This window comes from Polypterus senegalus, chromosome 14, assembly GCF_016835505.1.
Source record: "Polypterus senegalus isolate Bchr_013 chromosome 14, ASM1683550v1, whole genome shotgun sequence".
NCBI classification, from domain to species: domain Eukaryota; kingdom Metazoa; phylum Chordata; class Cladistia; order Polypteriformes; family Polypteridae; genus Polypterus; species Polypterus senegalus.
Genome location: NC_053167.1, coordinates 83,975,076 through 83,992,373, shown reverse-complemented (window position 1 = coordinate 83,992,373; position 17,298 = coordinate 83,975,076). Strand labels below are relative to the sequence as shown.

The 17,298-nt window shown below is 35.3% G+C and overlaps 1 protein-coding gene across 1 annotated transcript in view; it reads left to right on the top strand.

Moving 5' to 3' along the window:
* Positions 1-17,298, top strand: part of brinp2 (bone morphogenetic protein/retinoic acid inducible neural-specific 2) — a 328,788-nt gene that overhangs the window by 145,395 nt on the left and 166,095 nt on the right. The window contains exons 3-4 of the mRNA XM_039735489.1: positions 8,020-8,210; positions 16,440-16,621. Coding sequence (XP_039591423.1) covers positions 8,020-8,210; positions 16,440-16,621 — 373 coding nt within the window. The remainder of the gene's footprint in view (positions 1-8,019; positions 8,211-16,439; positions 16,622-17,298) is intronic.

The following is a 17,298-nucleotide window of genomic DNA, read 5'->3' as shown; positions in this document are numbered from 1 at the left end:
AGAAATTTGGCATTATCCCTTGCTGGCACCATAGCTTTGAATTATCTGATCAGACACTGTTCTACCTGGTCCTAGTTGAATAAAAGTACACCTAACAAGCTGTGTTTGACAAGTTGCAATTCCCCTCAGCAAAAGGTGCATTCATTTCCATAAGTCTTAAAATAAAGTTTGTTCCCAGGTACTCTGTGATAGATAGATAGATAGATAGATAGATAGATAGATAGATAGATAGATAGATAGATAGATAGATAGATAGATAGATAGATAGATAGATACTTTATTAATCCCAAGGGGAAATTCACAATATTACTCCTACATTCTGAGGTTTTAGCTGAAGCCAAATGCCAACTTTGTTTTAGTCATGTATAAAAGACCAGCACTGCTGCAGGCATATCCCATTCCACTCAGTTTAGTATTATCTCATGGGTGTAGAGTTCATCTCCTTTACTCCTATCTTTTCTTATAATAGGTATGCTACTCAGTAGGAATTTTAAAAAGTAATCATTAAACAAACATGAACTAAAGTGTTATTATCCTGCATGCAGCTAGAACATGCATTATAGGCTTTGAAAATATAAAACAATACATGAAGTATATTATATGAGTTATTTTCTAGACTAGCGTGTAGATGAGATACCAAAAGAGTAAAGAATAAGCCAATTCGCAGAGCCCAAATACACAAAAACAAGAATCATGCTCAAAAATACAAGCAAAAGTCATAATAGAGTACTATCTTGGGTTTCTTTCCCCTAACTAGGTTAAGCAAAAGACTGTCATTTGTTTTTCTTTTGTTCGTGTATCCAAACTTGGATACTTCACCTTCCATGACACCTTCTTTAATAGTCTCCATGACCAGTAGCTGGCACCATGACCAGTAAACAAATTAACTGCACCCACGACCCAAAACATGAAATAGTAGCATCCTTGACCAAAACAAATAGTGACAAAGTGATGTCACCATCATTACATTAAAAATGACTAACACCAAGAAAAACAACAGCAGCACATGACAAATTTGACTACATTATTTAATAGAGTAAATGAAACTGAGGGAAATAAGAGCTTAAATCACAATCAATGATACTCAGTTTGTAATCTAAAAGTAAAGAATGTGTCTTATTTGTACAGTATAAAAGTTTCTGTGACAAGTTGGAACTGCAGTGGATAGTGATTATAGCTCGATGCGTAGCCAACATATCCTTGTAGCAAATAAAGTTGACAACCTTTGCTATAGTGGTTTCGTCTTTCAGAGTGGTTTCTTATGTGATCCCACTGATTCCTAATATTATCTTGGTGTATTCTTTTGAATTATAAGAATAAAAATGTATTAAATTATATATGCATAAACTTACTTTCTTGACCTTAAGAACTGTCTACAATATAATGAGATTATATAAGGTATATTTAAATGATCATTATTTTTGCACTGTTTTGGAATGATGATTACTTTATTTTATACATTTGTATTGATACTTTACTTGTATGTGTTTCACTAAAACAAATTTCATGCAAATGACACTGTTATTGCAATAAACTGTTGGGTTCATAAGAATTACTGAGGAATATTTTGAAATCCCTTCAGTTTTTTTTTTGTCCAGCACCACCTGATTCACAAAAAAATCTCACATATGATATTCCAGTAGTCTTGATGTCTAGCTTTTTTGGCTTCTTCCTCTTTGTCTCCCTCTAGGTCAGATGAACCCTAATTTTATTAGACATTTCTGACCCATACTTTGTTCAAGAAATTACACTCTTAGGATGAAGAGTAAACCAATAGGTATCTAAAGCAGAAACAATCTAATGGACTTGAAGCTGTGTTGGCCATATCCTTTGACCTCAAGAGCTCACCCCCAATAGTATATGAGGGGTCAAAGCTATTCCTTTTCTCAAAACTTCAAAAAAATGTGAATCAGTAATTTACAGTAGGCATGCTATTTATGTTATTTTGAGGTAGCTGATCACAAGTATAACATTTTTGTTATTTGTTTGCTTGGCCACTCCCAGGAAGTTAAAAATGACACATTTCAAACATAAGATTGTGGAGGATCATTTTAGATATTTCAAGGTCAGTAATTACAAATATGAAGTTATTTTTGATTCTTTACTAGGGATCTAGCTCTCTGTAGACCTCTATTCGAGATTGATAAAATGACACAATTCTGTTACAATCAGACATTAAACATTTAAATTGAGGTGCACATTTTAATATTTCAAATAGATGACACAATTGTTTTTGTTGTCTTTTTAACATCCTAAATTTGGGAGGGATTTTGTTTGGGCTTATGTTAATTCAGACTTTTTTACTTATTTACTTTAACGGTTTGTTATATTCTTTTGTCTGTTAGGCCATTTTTGACTACTGTAAATAATAACTGATAATATAAAATATTGATACCAACAAGATAAAAATGGTCTCCACACATATTGCACAAGTTTGAAATTGGATTAATATGTCATGTTTTACATCTTAGTGTACTGTTTCATATCTTGTAATGTATATTTTGTGTAGAACCAAGCTAATGATTATTTTCTTATTATTGTAATTCTCTGTGTCATTTTGCCATGTACCAGCACTGTGGTTTATAATATTTTTCAGCCGATTAGCAATACTTCACACTTTGTGCATATGCATGCAGCACACACGTCTGGTTTATCGTTGCTAGGCTATGATAATGATTCATCTCAAATTCATAGTGTCTCTGTGTTTTACTTGTACTTACAATATTGTGTGTTCTGTGTCTTGCTGTAAAAGCATGATTTACTTCTTTTTGTTGATTACAGAAAATCAATTAATAATGTTCCACTGCAATGTATTCTTTAATTGGTAATGAAAAATCTCTGCAATTTTTATAGTACATATTTTACACATAGATTTCGCTTTCATATAATTACACATTTAAAATATTTAACTTGTACTGAATAAATGACATGCTATGCAAGCTGTAGAACAAGGCTAATTTGAAATGTAAAAATTCAAAGGGAAATTAAAAAACAAAAATACAGGTGAGGCATAGAAATTGCCAGAATTTCACATTTCAATGGGGAAATTAAGTTGTATAACTTACTGAGCAAATGAAAGATGACAAAAACCAGAAGCTATATTGTTCTGCTGCCGCCATCAATTGTATCTTTGTTATTTAGCAGTTGAGAGCTGTCTTGTTATATGTCATCCAGCCTTTGGACAGTTTCTCCAAACTTCATCAACTGGGCACTGCTGAAGGAAGAAAACGGTGCAACAGACAAGGAACTTACCAGATTCTTGTTGTGACAGGGACCCATGGTTTGAAGATGTGGATAATGATATCCACCTCACCAAACCTTGTATCCTTGTGCATATGCCTGTTTTTATGGTCCAAGGTAAAACAGCATTAAAAGCTGATTTAAGTTGCGTTCCTCAAAGGCTGATGTGTTTTGTATTTCACCGCCTGTGTTGAGATGTGCATAGGTGTTTTTGGGCTGGCTTGTGATAAAAAGAAATACATGTGTTCTCAAATTTATGATGACAGTAGTCTGTTTCTTCTACCATGGATTAATATGGATCACTTTGCAGATAACATCTGTCTATATCCTGATACTCAGTGCCATAGCCTCAACTGAAAGTATTTGGTGAGTATTTTAGGCAAGTGATTAAGTCCCAAACAGTGGACAGCATTTCAGCAGAATAGTTATACAGCTAATGTGACTTAGAAATAAACCAAAAGACTGAGAGAAAGAAAAACATTGCTTTTGGATAGGCCAAAGAGCTCTGTATCATCATTTAGACAGCCAGATGGCAGGAAATGCAACACATATTCATAGGCACTACAGGCTCTTATACGGAAGTCTTATAATTAATAAACAGGTTAGTCTGTATTTCTCTCGATAGATCCAGCCTTGAAAATAACGTATTTGTTACTTTTAAAAGTGAAATGCAAAGCAAGAATCATGTTTAGATCATTGTAACATTTCTTAGCATTTTTAAATGAAGCTTTACCACTGTTCTTTTAAGCAATTCATTTTCTTCTGTATTTTTACCGTATTTACCATTTAACTTGTAAGTGTACTTCTATGTTTTTTATTTCCATCTCAATGTTTATGTTATCAAAGTCTTGCTTTATGCTGTGGTTTTCTTTTAGAGTTCATTTTTCAGTTTAACTTTGTTTTTTTTACTTTTCAAAGATATTTTAAAAGTTATGTTTAAAGATGAAATACTACTTTTGCTATTTTCCTCTTCAGGAGAGGCAGTTTCTGAACATAGCTGGCCAGATTTAGTAATTTAAATGCAATACTGTTTGTTCTACTAATTCATAATATACTCATTAAAAAAATTATTAGGAACATTATGCTAACACTAGGTAGGGTCATTCAAAACAACCTCTTCATGGCATGGATTAAACAAGATGTTGACGTGATTGCATCATACGATTTTTGCAGATTTGTTAGCTATACATTTATGTGGCAAATCTCTCATTCTATCTCATGCAAAGGGTCTTCTATTGAGTTCAGATCTGGTGACTGGGAAGGCTACTGAAGAACACTGATCTTATTGCTTTGTGACATGGTGCATTATAATGTTGTGCTCGCCATTAGAAGATCTGCAAATTATGGCTATGAAGGGATGAGTATGGTCAGTAATATTACTCAAACCAGTGCCATTCAGGCAATGACTGGTTGGCAGTAATGGCCCCAAAGTGTGCCAGAAAACATTCACTCACACCATTACATCATCGCTGCCAGTCTGGTCCCTTGACACAAGACCGACTGAGTGAATGGATTCATGCTGCTGGTGCCAAATACTGACCCTACCACCTGTGTGCCTCAGTAGAAATCAAAATTCATCAACTGTCCAGGTTTGGTGAGCCTGTCTCCAAGGCAGCCTCAGCTTTCTGAATTTTCTAAGCAAGTGTATATGCAGTGAAATAAATCTTTGAAATAATACAGACCAACAATTAGAAAAAAAAAATGTTTTTGCAGGTTTTATGGTAAAGAAATGTTTTCCCGGTTTATTATAAATAGAAACACCAGCAATGCAATGGAAAAATGTCCCTGTCTTGCAAGGCAGAAGGAAATAAATTTTAGTTTATGGGCAGCCTTTAGAACTGAATTAACATGACTGCTGTCCTAGGTGCTGAATTCTTCACTCTCTGAGGCTGTATACTGCATGATTGCTTTTCTTAATTAAATTTTTATTCATAATACTTACGGTTGACAGTTTGTTTAGAGTACTGTAAAGTGTTAAGATAAAACACTGATGATAATCCTTTTCTGGTGGTCCCTCTGCTGTCATCATTGGTTGTGAGAGCATATTTGTGGATTTAACAGTAGAGATAAACAACAAATACCAGCAGGTCAAAATCATAGTTGTGTACTTTTTTGATGGTTAAGGTAGTATACTATTTACTGCTTATTAATTTTTAACATACTGTATACACAAAAAATATACTCAATACAAAGCTCATGGAATATGGATGAATTCAGTTTTAACTAGTGTAATAGACAGCCCGGCCACAGACAGACATGACACCAAAGTTCAAAAACACATGGGTGTATATACTATATATTATATACAATTGGTTCCACGCACTCACAACTCCTCGGCCTCCACTCCTCATTTGCAAGCTCCGTCTGCCTCCTCCCGACTCCAGGTGCTTGAAGGGAGTGAGGCAGCCTCTTTTATCATGCCCCAGATGTGCACCAGGTGATTGATGATGGTCTTCTGGCAGCACTTCCTGGTGTGGCGAAAGTGTTGTCTTCCAGGGCTCAGGATCCATCCACAGCCCCTTGGTTGGGCCACAGTCCCCATGGGGTTAAGCTTCCAAGCTCCGTATCCGTGACCCTTGATGGAAATCAGGGGGGCTGCCTTCTTGCGTCCTGGGAAGATATTGCTCTCTTCCTGGTCCTTCCCTGATCCAGGCGTGCCAGTGGGGCAAGGTTCCTGGCCACCTGCCACATTAGATATTTAAAACTTAACACCCCAACATTTACTTTTATGTAGAAAATTATATATTTTTTGTGAAAAGCACCATTGAAAATTTTAAATGAGTGATTGCTAATAAAACGTAGTGTTATTCTGTTGGTGCTTCATAATTTAATGTTTTATTTGCATCTTTTTTGCTGCTGTTTCCTAACTACTGTACTGTACTGTACATGGTCATGAATGCTGAGCTTTTTCATTCAACTGCATTTCTCATGTAAAAGTAAATTTAACTGAACTGAAAATAACAGTAAGACATAATATAGCAGGAGTACCTCTTTACAGTTCACGCCCTATTAAGTATTGTATTGTGTACCTCTGAGCTATTAACACAAATTGCTATAAAAAGATAACAACTCATTGTTTGGTTTACAATATGAAGAGGTATGTCTGCTTTACTGAACAACTGAAGACTTGTAGAATTGTAACTCTTGCATATTCTACTTTGCAGATAAGAGTCTGCATGTTAGCAGAAAACAGATGCAAAGTTACTGAGAGGCCAGTAAGCATTTTGTTCTGAGTCCATTTTCATATTTGTTATCTTTGTCGAGTCATCTCTGTCTTTAAAAAGAAATCATTTTAATAATGAGATTGTAACAGGATTACTACAGCCTGCGGTTATATGTGAGCCTCCCAGGCCAGCTGACTAAAAATAGAAATGATGGCTAAGCAAAGCAACTGATGGTGTATATAAAAATGAAATTATGTATATTATAAAGGTAATTCCTTATGATACAAGCACACAGAAACCCTGCAGAGATTCAGGTGTCATTGGCTTGTATTTAAATCTTTAATTAACTTAATCCATCATTATTAGCTTTAGACAAGCTGCTAGTTCTGGGTCCTAATTAACTTAAACACCAGACCTGACTGAAAATAAAGCAAGAGGGTTTTTTACAAGTCTGAGATTTCTTTTCTGGTGTTGTAGTTTTCAGCATTTTTTGTGGCTGTATACTTGACCATATTCAAAAATGTTTACAATAAAAGAAATTCCTTTGGAGAATTTTTGACATTTTTATGTCAGTTTTGTTTAGTAATGTAAGATAAAAGGAGAGAGAGACATTTTTTTAACTGTTCACACTGTTGAGAACAATAAAAGTACTCCAGATTACTGTGCTCCACAAAAATAATAGCTTCAATTACCATAATTGCATAATATAATAATAATAACATGCTCTTTATTCACTGCTATATTTCAAGGATATAAAAAAAACAGTAAGAATTGCATGAATCTACAGCTAACATGTCAGGATTTTTTTGTTTCTGTTAGTCATCTTCACAACAGAATAAAATGATGTGTCTTAACGCATAAAGAACCCAAAGTGGCGGAGCTACACTAAATTATATATTACAAAGGGAATGGCTATTTTTGAAGATGCCTTTGCCATGCAGTAAATTAACCCATTATGTCTGATAGAAGACCAGAAGCTAATCCAAACACTCCAAGCTCAACTACAAGTGTTCATTGTTACTAGTGGCTAAAGACAGACTCAAACCTAAAGATGACAGATAGCCACACAGCACATATATCATTTTAAGAAGGCCATTTTCTTTGATCTACATTAGTAAAGCAATGGTCAATTAAGTATTTGAGTTGTTAAACATGGTCAGTCCTGTCTTGTAAACATTTACAAATTTGTGTTTATGCTTTCTTCCTCACTAGTCATTCGAGAGATCACAATAGGTGTTTGTTTTGCTGACAATTGTTTATATGATTTAAAAGAATGTTTTCTTTGTTTTGACAAAATTGGAGATATTACCCAACAAGAGGTTACACCGCTGGTTTCTAAACTTTTATTGATCTCTTTAGACAATCCTGTTGATTTCCATATACAGTATAGCAAGAAGTTCAGTATTAGTTGACTATGATATATCTAATACAAGGACCTTTTTTAACTATAGGTATTGAGGCATTGTGAATTTAACTGTATAACATGCATCACTTCAGTTTCTGGAGGTTTTTTCTTCTATTTATTTTATCATTTTTTGTTCAAGTTCTTGGAGATTGATTACATAACAAAAAATAGAAACTAATAGCAAATAAACTGTGCTATCTCTTACTGTAGGGAATTCAGTCATTGGAAAGTGAACAGCTTGGCTACAGAAAGAAGAGATTTTTTCAAGGCCCCCCTACCTCTCACTCCAGAGTTCATCCGCAATCTCAGGCTTCTGGGACGGCGGCCCACTTTGCAGCAGATCAATGAGAACTTGATCAAGAAATATGGAACTCATTTTCTTGTGTCTGCTACTCTTGGGGGTAAGGAATAAAAACATTTTTTATTATTATTTGTGTACCGAAGTATGATTAAATATTATAGTATGCACAAATACTTTTTATCTTGTCCGACTTTTAATATTTAAGCAAATGTTTAGTGAAAACAGTGTTAAACTGAAATAATTTTCTGTTTATTATTCAAAGGACAGACAATGCAAAATATCTAAAGAAAACCCCTCTTCATTTAAAGTACAGAGTTAACCGTATTTAAATAATGATGGTGAAACATTAAATATGTTGCTTGAAGTTTCATTAAAATTCAGGATGCTTCATTGTCCCTCACTCTGTCTTTTGCTCCACATAGGAGCTGAAGGTTTTATTTTATCTTTCATCATTTTTATAAGCTTTTATTTCCTTTCTGTTCCACTCTGGTGTTTTTTTCAGTTTTCTTAGGCTATCAGGATTTAAAAGGCTTTACTTCAATGACTGCCTAAAAATCCTTGCTTCTTTCACATAGATTGCCGTTCCCATTTTAGCCCTAGCTTTAAGCTTTGGAAGACTAACCCAGCTATCATTGTGTTGTTATTAAGCTTTACGGGCTTTCAGATATAGCCTTCTGATAGATCAGTATATTATTTTGATTTTATATTTAAAACAGTGTTTCTGATATAGTCTGGTACCGTGGATCACCTCCAAAAGACCTGGGCTAGAATTTTCAAATCAAATCAAAACAGTTACTGTTTGTGTGGAGTTTTCATGTTCTCTTTATGTCCACATTCATTTATTTTCTATATTCCTTAACTGTCTCCTCCAAGACAAATCATACAGAATAAATTTTATTTGATTAAGCATGTTGCTGATGGTAATAAAATTATTTTTCCCAATTTTACCTGTTACTATTTATATTTTTATATTTAATACATTTAATTAATTAACTGTGTTAAGATAGCGTTAAGTCCCATTTTGAACTGTTGTTTGCCAATGGAAATTCACGTTGATCGACATTTAACATATGTGGGAAAACCTCATAGTCTTTTGTTTAATCTAATTCTTTGTTTCAGCTCACCCACAGGTCTTTTAAATAAAATCCATACTGTATACTATGAATTAATAGACAAGACTCCCTAGATTAGCTAGTGCAGGCAGATTATGTCTGTTTATACAGTAATCCCTCCTCGATCGTGGGGGTTGCGTTCCAGACCCCCCCGCGATAGGTGAAAATCCTCGAAGTAGCAACCATATGTTTGTATGGTTATCTATACTAATAAAAGGCAAAGCCCTCACTCACTCACTCACTGACTCATCACTAATTCTCCAACTTCCCGTGTAGGTAGAAGGCTGAAATTTGGCAGGCTTATTCCTTACAGCTTACTTACAAAAGTTGGGCAGGTTTCATTTCGAAATTCTACGCGTAAGGGTCATAACTGGAACCTATTTTTCTACATATAATGTAATAGAGTTGAGTTGGAGATGGCCGTGGGGGGCGGAGTTTCGTGTGACATCATCACGCCTCCTACGTAAGTACGTAGAGAACAAGGAAGAACTCCAAACAGCGATGAGCACAAAACGCCATTTCACAATTGAGAAGGCAGAAAAACATTATGAAGCAAATGATGCATACAAGCATATTCATAAGTACAGCTACTGCGGAAACAAAGCACGGCGTGAACCGTAAGTTTATATTAAATTAAGTTCATAGACAGGCTGCCACTAGCGTTTGTAATTTAGTGCCTGCCCATATAAGGCCGTCCATCAGCGGCAATCCAATACAAACACTGCCGGTAAATATTCACGTGTGAAGGACTGTGCTTATGCAGAGGAAGATGAGATGGTCAGGGTGGTGTTTGGCACAAACTCAGCGAAACTGCGAGAGAAACTTTTAAGTGCGGGTCTTAGCTGACATTACGAGATGGCACCAGCACAGCTGGGAACCTTCGATGCAAGAATACCAAGCGGCTCACGTGAACTGACGCAGTGCACAGACAAAAAGCAACAGTTCCAAAGAGTGCTGAACAAAAACCGAATTACACAATTGAGAAGGCAGCAAAAAAATATTAAGCGTCTGATACATAGAATTATATTCATAAGTGTAGCTACTGCGGAAACAAAGCACACGGTGGAAAAAGTGAATGTCCCGCTAAAGGAAGACAGTGTAAAAAAACCCGTGCAAGCAGTTTGTCACATCTCAGATAAAGAGGAAGACGAGCTGTTTATTGATGCAGTAAGAAACTAATCGATGAATGAAACCTCTTATCTTTACAACGATTGACAAACACGGAATGTAACTTGAACACAACACATCGTACAAATACGACCCTGATTGAAACAAATAATGATAATCAAATCCTTGATGACAGCAACATTCAATAACACTCACAAAACAATTACTGTATATTGACAATCATGTTACGTTATTTTTAAAATGTTCCCTTTTTCATAACTTCTACTTCTCCACTGCGATACGCAGGTATATATTTAAATGTATATATATACCCCGATCTACAGTACATACTCTCGCATAGACAAGCCACACGCTGTGGCGCAATTGTAGAGTCTTCGCCTCTAATGCTGACATTCGAGGTTCGATTCCCGAGAGGGATGCACTGAATATGTACGCACGCTACCCGATTCATTTTACCTTCGCATCTCCTTGGTTTGGGACGTATGAAAAATATTCGGTTAACGCAGAATCATGTTACGTTATTTTTAAAATGTTTCCCTTTATTAGCACAAGCACAGCTGAGAAGCTTCGATGCATGTACTCCATAACGCGTTAAAAAAATAACGCATTTAATCACACTTTCAATTTCAAGCAAACGGGAACTTTTGTCAATGCATGATTTCCTGGTACATCCATTACACTGATGCACACATCACAGCTACAAAAATGTTAGAGTCGGAATAAAGCGCGTTCCTACGACTGATCATTTCGACTACCCGAGCGAAGCCTTGATAAAAGCATGGTTTTGTGCACACTGAAAAGCAAGCAAAATTAGATGCATTACAGAAAGCGGACTTTGTGGCTCTTACTGGGGATCATTGGACTTCCGTGACCGTTAGTAATTCTAAATACATCTAATTACAAAATGTTCAATGATCACACTGTTTTAGCCTAATGTACAAAATAATTTTGGCTAAGGTTACTCAGAGTTTAAAGATTAAGTTGGTCAAATTACCTTTTATGTTTCTGACTTATTTTTTTAAGAAGAAAAACTGCACTTTATGTTGAAATTTTGGTTATTATTATTTAAAGACAATACTATTCTGAAAATCTACTTAAAGTACTTAAACTACCACTTTATTTTTAAGTCTGCCCAATTTTAACCAGGGATGATATTTTTGTTTCTGTTTTGAATTCAAATGCAGTTTAAAGGCTTTTTTTCAGAAATTAAAACAGCTTCAGTTTACAATATTCATGTACATGTCTATTATTTGATTCTGTCGCCCACTAAAACACTTTTAAATAAAAAAAAACATTTGCGATTTGGGGCAAATTTACGTGCGATTACATACGATTAATCAAGATTAATTCTTACACAGCCTCTAATTAATTGGATTATTTTTTAATCGAGTCCCACCTAATATATATATATGTGGATATATATATGTAGATTTGTATATATATATGTGTATATACAGTATATATGTAGATATGTATATGTGTATATACAGTATGTATATATATGTGTGTGTATATACAGTATGTGTATATATGTATATGTATATATATGTATGTGTGTATATGTATATATATATAACTGTATATATATGTGTATAGATATATATATATATATTTATATATATATATGTTTATATATGTGTCTGTGTGTGTATATATATACATACATATATATATATATATATATATATATATATATATATATATATGCCAGCAACACTCATGACAATGACAAAACAATTACATTGTCAATCATGTTACGTTATTATTAAAATGTTTCCTTTTCTTTTTACTTCTCCGCTGCCAATCGCAGGTATTTTGCTATATATATATATATATATATACAGATATACATAAATATATATATATATAAATAGATAGATATAAAAACAACACTCATATCAATAACAAAACAATTACATTAACAATCATCTTACGTTAGTTTTAAAATGTTTGCTTTTCTTTTTCATAACTTCTTTAACACACTACTTCTCCGCTGCGAAGCGCGGGTATTTTGCTAGTTTTATATATTTTAAGCCCTTATAAACTCTCCCACACTGTTAACATTATTAGAGCCCTCTAGACATGAAATAACACCCTTTAGTCAAAAGTTTAAACTGTGCTCCATGACAAGACAGAGATGACAGTTCTTTCTCACAATTAAAAGAATGCAAACATATCTTCTCTTCAAAGGAGCGCCTTCAGGAGCAGAGAATGTCAGAGAGAGCGCTCGCTAAGAAAAGCAAACAATCAAAAAATCAATACGTGCTTTTAAGTATGCAGAAGCACCGCGATAAAGCGGCATTTTGTAGAGGAGCGTCCATATCTTCTAGGCAAACAGCCTCTGTGCAAACAGCCCTTCTGCTCACACACCCTCCATCAGGCAGAGAGAGTGAGAGAGACAGAGACAAGCAAACAATCAAGCACCGCGCGGGAAGCATATCTTATATCATTGAGGAGTTTTAGTTAATATGTAATACATGCTCTGATTGGGTAGCTTCTAAGCCATCCGCCAATAGCGTCCCTTGTATGAAATCAACTGGGCAAACAAACTGAGGAAGCATGTAACCTAAATTAAAAGACCCATTGTCCACAGAAAGCTGTGAACCAGTGAAAAATCAGTGATATATATTTAGGTGTGCTTACATTTAAAATCCGCGATAGAGTGAAGCCGCGAATGTCGAAGCGTGATATATCGAGGAATTACTGTATATTAAAATATATTAACGATAATTTACTTGAGAACGGAGGTTCAGTAGTATTACATGTAGACATTCTGCATTTGAAGTTTTGGTTATATCCTACAATTCATTTGGGCTAGCTCCATAGCATGTGAATTTCTTCTTGAACCCATCAAAAGAATATAATTTTTAGTAGAAAACTAACTATTCGTATCTATACTAATAAAAGGCAAAGCCCTCACTGACTAACTGACTGACTCACTGACCGACTCACTGACTCACTCACTCATCACTAATTCTCTAACTTCCCGTGTAGGTAGAAGGCTGAAATTTGGCAGGCTCATTCCTTACAGCTTACTTACAAAAGTTAGGCAGGTTTCATTTCGAAATTCTATGCGTAACGGTCATAACGGTCGACAACGTTCGCCATGTTGAACTTTCTTATTTATGGCCCCATCTTCACGAAATTCGGTAGGTGGCTTCCCTGCGCTAACCGAAACCGATGTATGTACTTATTTTGGTGGTATGACGCCACTGTCGGCTGCCATATTGAACTTTCCAATGGTCTTTGTTACTTATGGGCCCATCTTCAAGAAATTTGGTACGTGGGTTCCCAACGCTAACTGAATCCTACTTACGTACATATATACGTCCATAGCCTGCAGCTCGGTCACCGTGTGAGGCGGCGTTGGGTCCCCCATCCCCACACCTCCCACTTTGTTGGTTGCCTGCCTATATAAGGCCGTCCGTCGCTCCGGTCTCTATATTTCCTTCCTTGCTTCACCACGGGATTCACGTCTCCCTGCTGATAACTACAGCCTTTTTATTTAATCCACAGCTTCTCCGCTGTTTTATTGTTCGTTTATTATGATTATAGTTATTGTGTAGGTATTTTAGACTTAATTTACATTGTTCAGGAACCCATTTCCTTTATCGTTCCAACTGTATCCCCATTAAAATTTCTATCGAGGTGATCACCATCAATCAAAGAACTGTCACTTACAGAGTGGTTTCCATGCCCGGAGATGGCACCTGCCTTTTCCATTCTCTTTGTTACATATTACACAGCCATATCAGGCTCACCGCCTGACTGGCTGCCGCTGAATTGTTCGGTTGTCGCTTTCAAGTGTACCCAAATGGCCAAATATTTTACACATTTCAACAACCGCCAATGCCTCTTAAACATCTTAGATTCACATGTGACAATTTCAGTAGTGGACACTATGATGTTTATGAATGTTTAAACTCTCAAAAGTTGGATGCGAAATTATCGATGAAACCGGTTGTATGCTTACAACACTTGAAAGATGACGAATGTCTCTTCAACACAAGTCCTACAAATACTGTTGTAATTGAAACAAACCATGAAACTCAAACCGATTATGACAGCAGCAATCCAAGTTGTGAGATTTGAAACAAGATTACTGTTCACATGGCCAACTGTACGTTGCATGCTCAAGAGTAAGCTCAGCGCACAGCTTGGTCATATTACAACCGGAGGGCTGAACTGACAATGTGGTATACAAAGAGATCCTTAACAAATAATTATTGGTATATTTTCCCTCAGTTTAAAAAGGTTTAATTTTCTTCTTAATAAAAATTTTAAGGCAGTACTTCACCGCTGCAAAACTCGGGTATTTTGCTAGTTGATCAATAAAGGAGAAAGTAGGGTGAAATGACACCTTTTATTGGCTAACTAAATAGATTACAAATGCAAGCTTTCGAGGCAGCTAAGGCCACTTCATCAGTCTATGACTAACATGGTACAACACTCTACTGCTATTGATCAATAAAACACAGTAAGGAAGATTGGCAAAAACTTTTTTCTACTAGAGGGCACCCCAAAGATGTTTTCATCTGGTTCTTATGCTAAAGAATGTCTGTAATTTGAAATAGACATACCACAGAACACAGATATATATATATATATATATATATATATATATATATATATATATATATATATATATATATATATATATATATATATATATATATATATATATATATATATATAAAGATGGTAATGCTAAATTAAATGACTATGTTTTTAGCCATACTATGCTGCTCAGCTGGCATTTATTCAGGATCAGTCTTTTAGTTAATTTTCCATACATCCATTTTCTAACCCATTTATTCAATTCAGGGGCCTGGCAAGCCAAGGCCTATGTCAATAGGATTGAGGACAAGGCAATAAATAAACTAACTGGGTGTGAGTTCATTGTAGGGCACTCTCATAGACACACATGCACCCATGCCACTTACATCAGGTCTACCAATCCAGATCTGCTTTTTGTTTCTTTTTTCCCATATTTAATATGGTTATGTTCCATTTTAGGCAATGCTGCCTCTGAGGTCTGCTGTTAGTTAGTTGAGTTAAAGTAATACTGTAATTTGTTAAAACAAAGAAACAGCATTTGTGTTCCTAAAACTTCCAGAGTGTAAATAAGTGAGGTTCACACATAACCGTGTAAAATGTTTTGAACTGTGACATTGGCATAGACGAGGCCATGTACTTCAGTGATCTTAAAGCTATGATATCAGAAGCATTGTGTTCTGGAGAGAGCCAACCCATGACAAGTGGGTCTAAGAAGAGGGAATAAAAAAGAGCAATTTAACAAAATTATTTCATGATAGTGTGCGATAAATCTTGTTAAACCTTGGCCTTAACAATGGTTTGGTCCTGGGATTGGTGTTCACTGTTGTGTGCCTTTTGGCCAGGTAAGCCACATATTTCAGCAGGTATGGCTCCAAGAAGCCACCTGATGCCACCATAGGGGCTCCCCACCAGGTACTGGGTGCAGTGGCAGTCAGATCACATGGGTGGGAACATTAATGATTATCAAAGATGCTTAAGTCACAGAGAGCACTAGATGACAAAGGATGGCCTGCAAAAACCTAAGAAAGCAACAAACAAACAAAAAGCACCAACAAAACAGTAGAAACAATGAAGAAAAAAAACAACACTACTGTGCTTTTTGAACAGATGTTTCCCCAAGAATAACTGATAATAGTTGGTACCTATAATAGATAGATTTTCTTCAAAAATGTATTGAAAATTTCTGCAATGTTAAGGAATTTTTTATGAATAAATTGCAATGTTTATCTGTTTTAAGATAGTAGAACTGAGCATATCTATGAAAACAGAACTCTACTTTCTTAAGCCTAACATTTCTATCTGTCTGAGCTTAATGCTTTGAAAAGATTGTTACCATTCACTTCATGTATGGAATTCTTCTAAGTTCATCAAATATAGAACAGAATACCATTTGCAATTTGTTACTACTACTGCTACTTATTTTTCATTTTTAAATTAAGATACCTTTCCTTGTGAAATTATTTGATGCACAGGGAAGTTTATTGAAAACTGTTATTCATACTGTTAAAAGCAATACTTCCTATTCCTTTTAGGCGAAGAATCTCTTACTATATTTTTGGACAAGCAAAAATTAAACAAGAAGACTGACAACAAAGACAACAGTTCATCCACTACCTTGGAAACCCTTCATCAGCTGGCAGCCTCCTATTTTATCGACAGAGAAAGCACTCTGCGAAAACTTCATCATCTACAGATAGCAACCTCAGCTATTAAGGTAATATTTGTTTCTTTATATATTCCATTCAGCCTTTACATTATCTTTGTAAAAAGTCAAACCAACAGGGAATCAGAATCATTTCTAAATACAGTATATGGTAGAATTCTAAACTTTTTAAATTAGGCTATGGTGGAATCCCAAAACATTCATTACCTTTTTAGAAAAAATATAAGGAGACTCTCAAGTTATATTAGAGTATCATGGAATCTAGACATAATAACTGACATCTTACTGAGAAGCCATAGATAGATAGATATAGTGATCCCTCGCTATATCGCGCTTCAACTATCGCGGCTTCACTCCATCGCAGATTATAAATGTAAGCATATCTAAATATATATCACAGAATTTTTGCTGGTTTGCGGATTTCTGCAGACAATGGGTCTTTTAATTTATGGTACATGCTTCCTCTGTTGGTTTGCCCACTCCTTTGAAGAGGAAGATACGTTTGCATTCTTTTAATTGTGCTTTATAATACAATACAATACAATAAAATTTATTTTTGTATAGCCCAAAATCACATGCCATAATGGGCTTTAACAGGCCCAGCCTCTTGACAGCCCCCCAGCCTTGACTCTCTAAAAAGACAAGGAAAAAATCCCCAAAAAAACCTTTGTAGGGAAAAAACCTTGGGAAAAAAGAGACCCCTTTCCAGGTAGGTTGGGCGTGCAGTG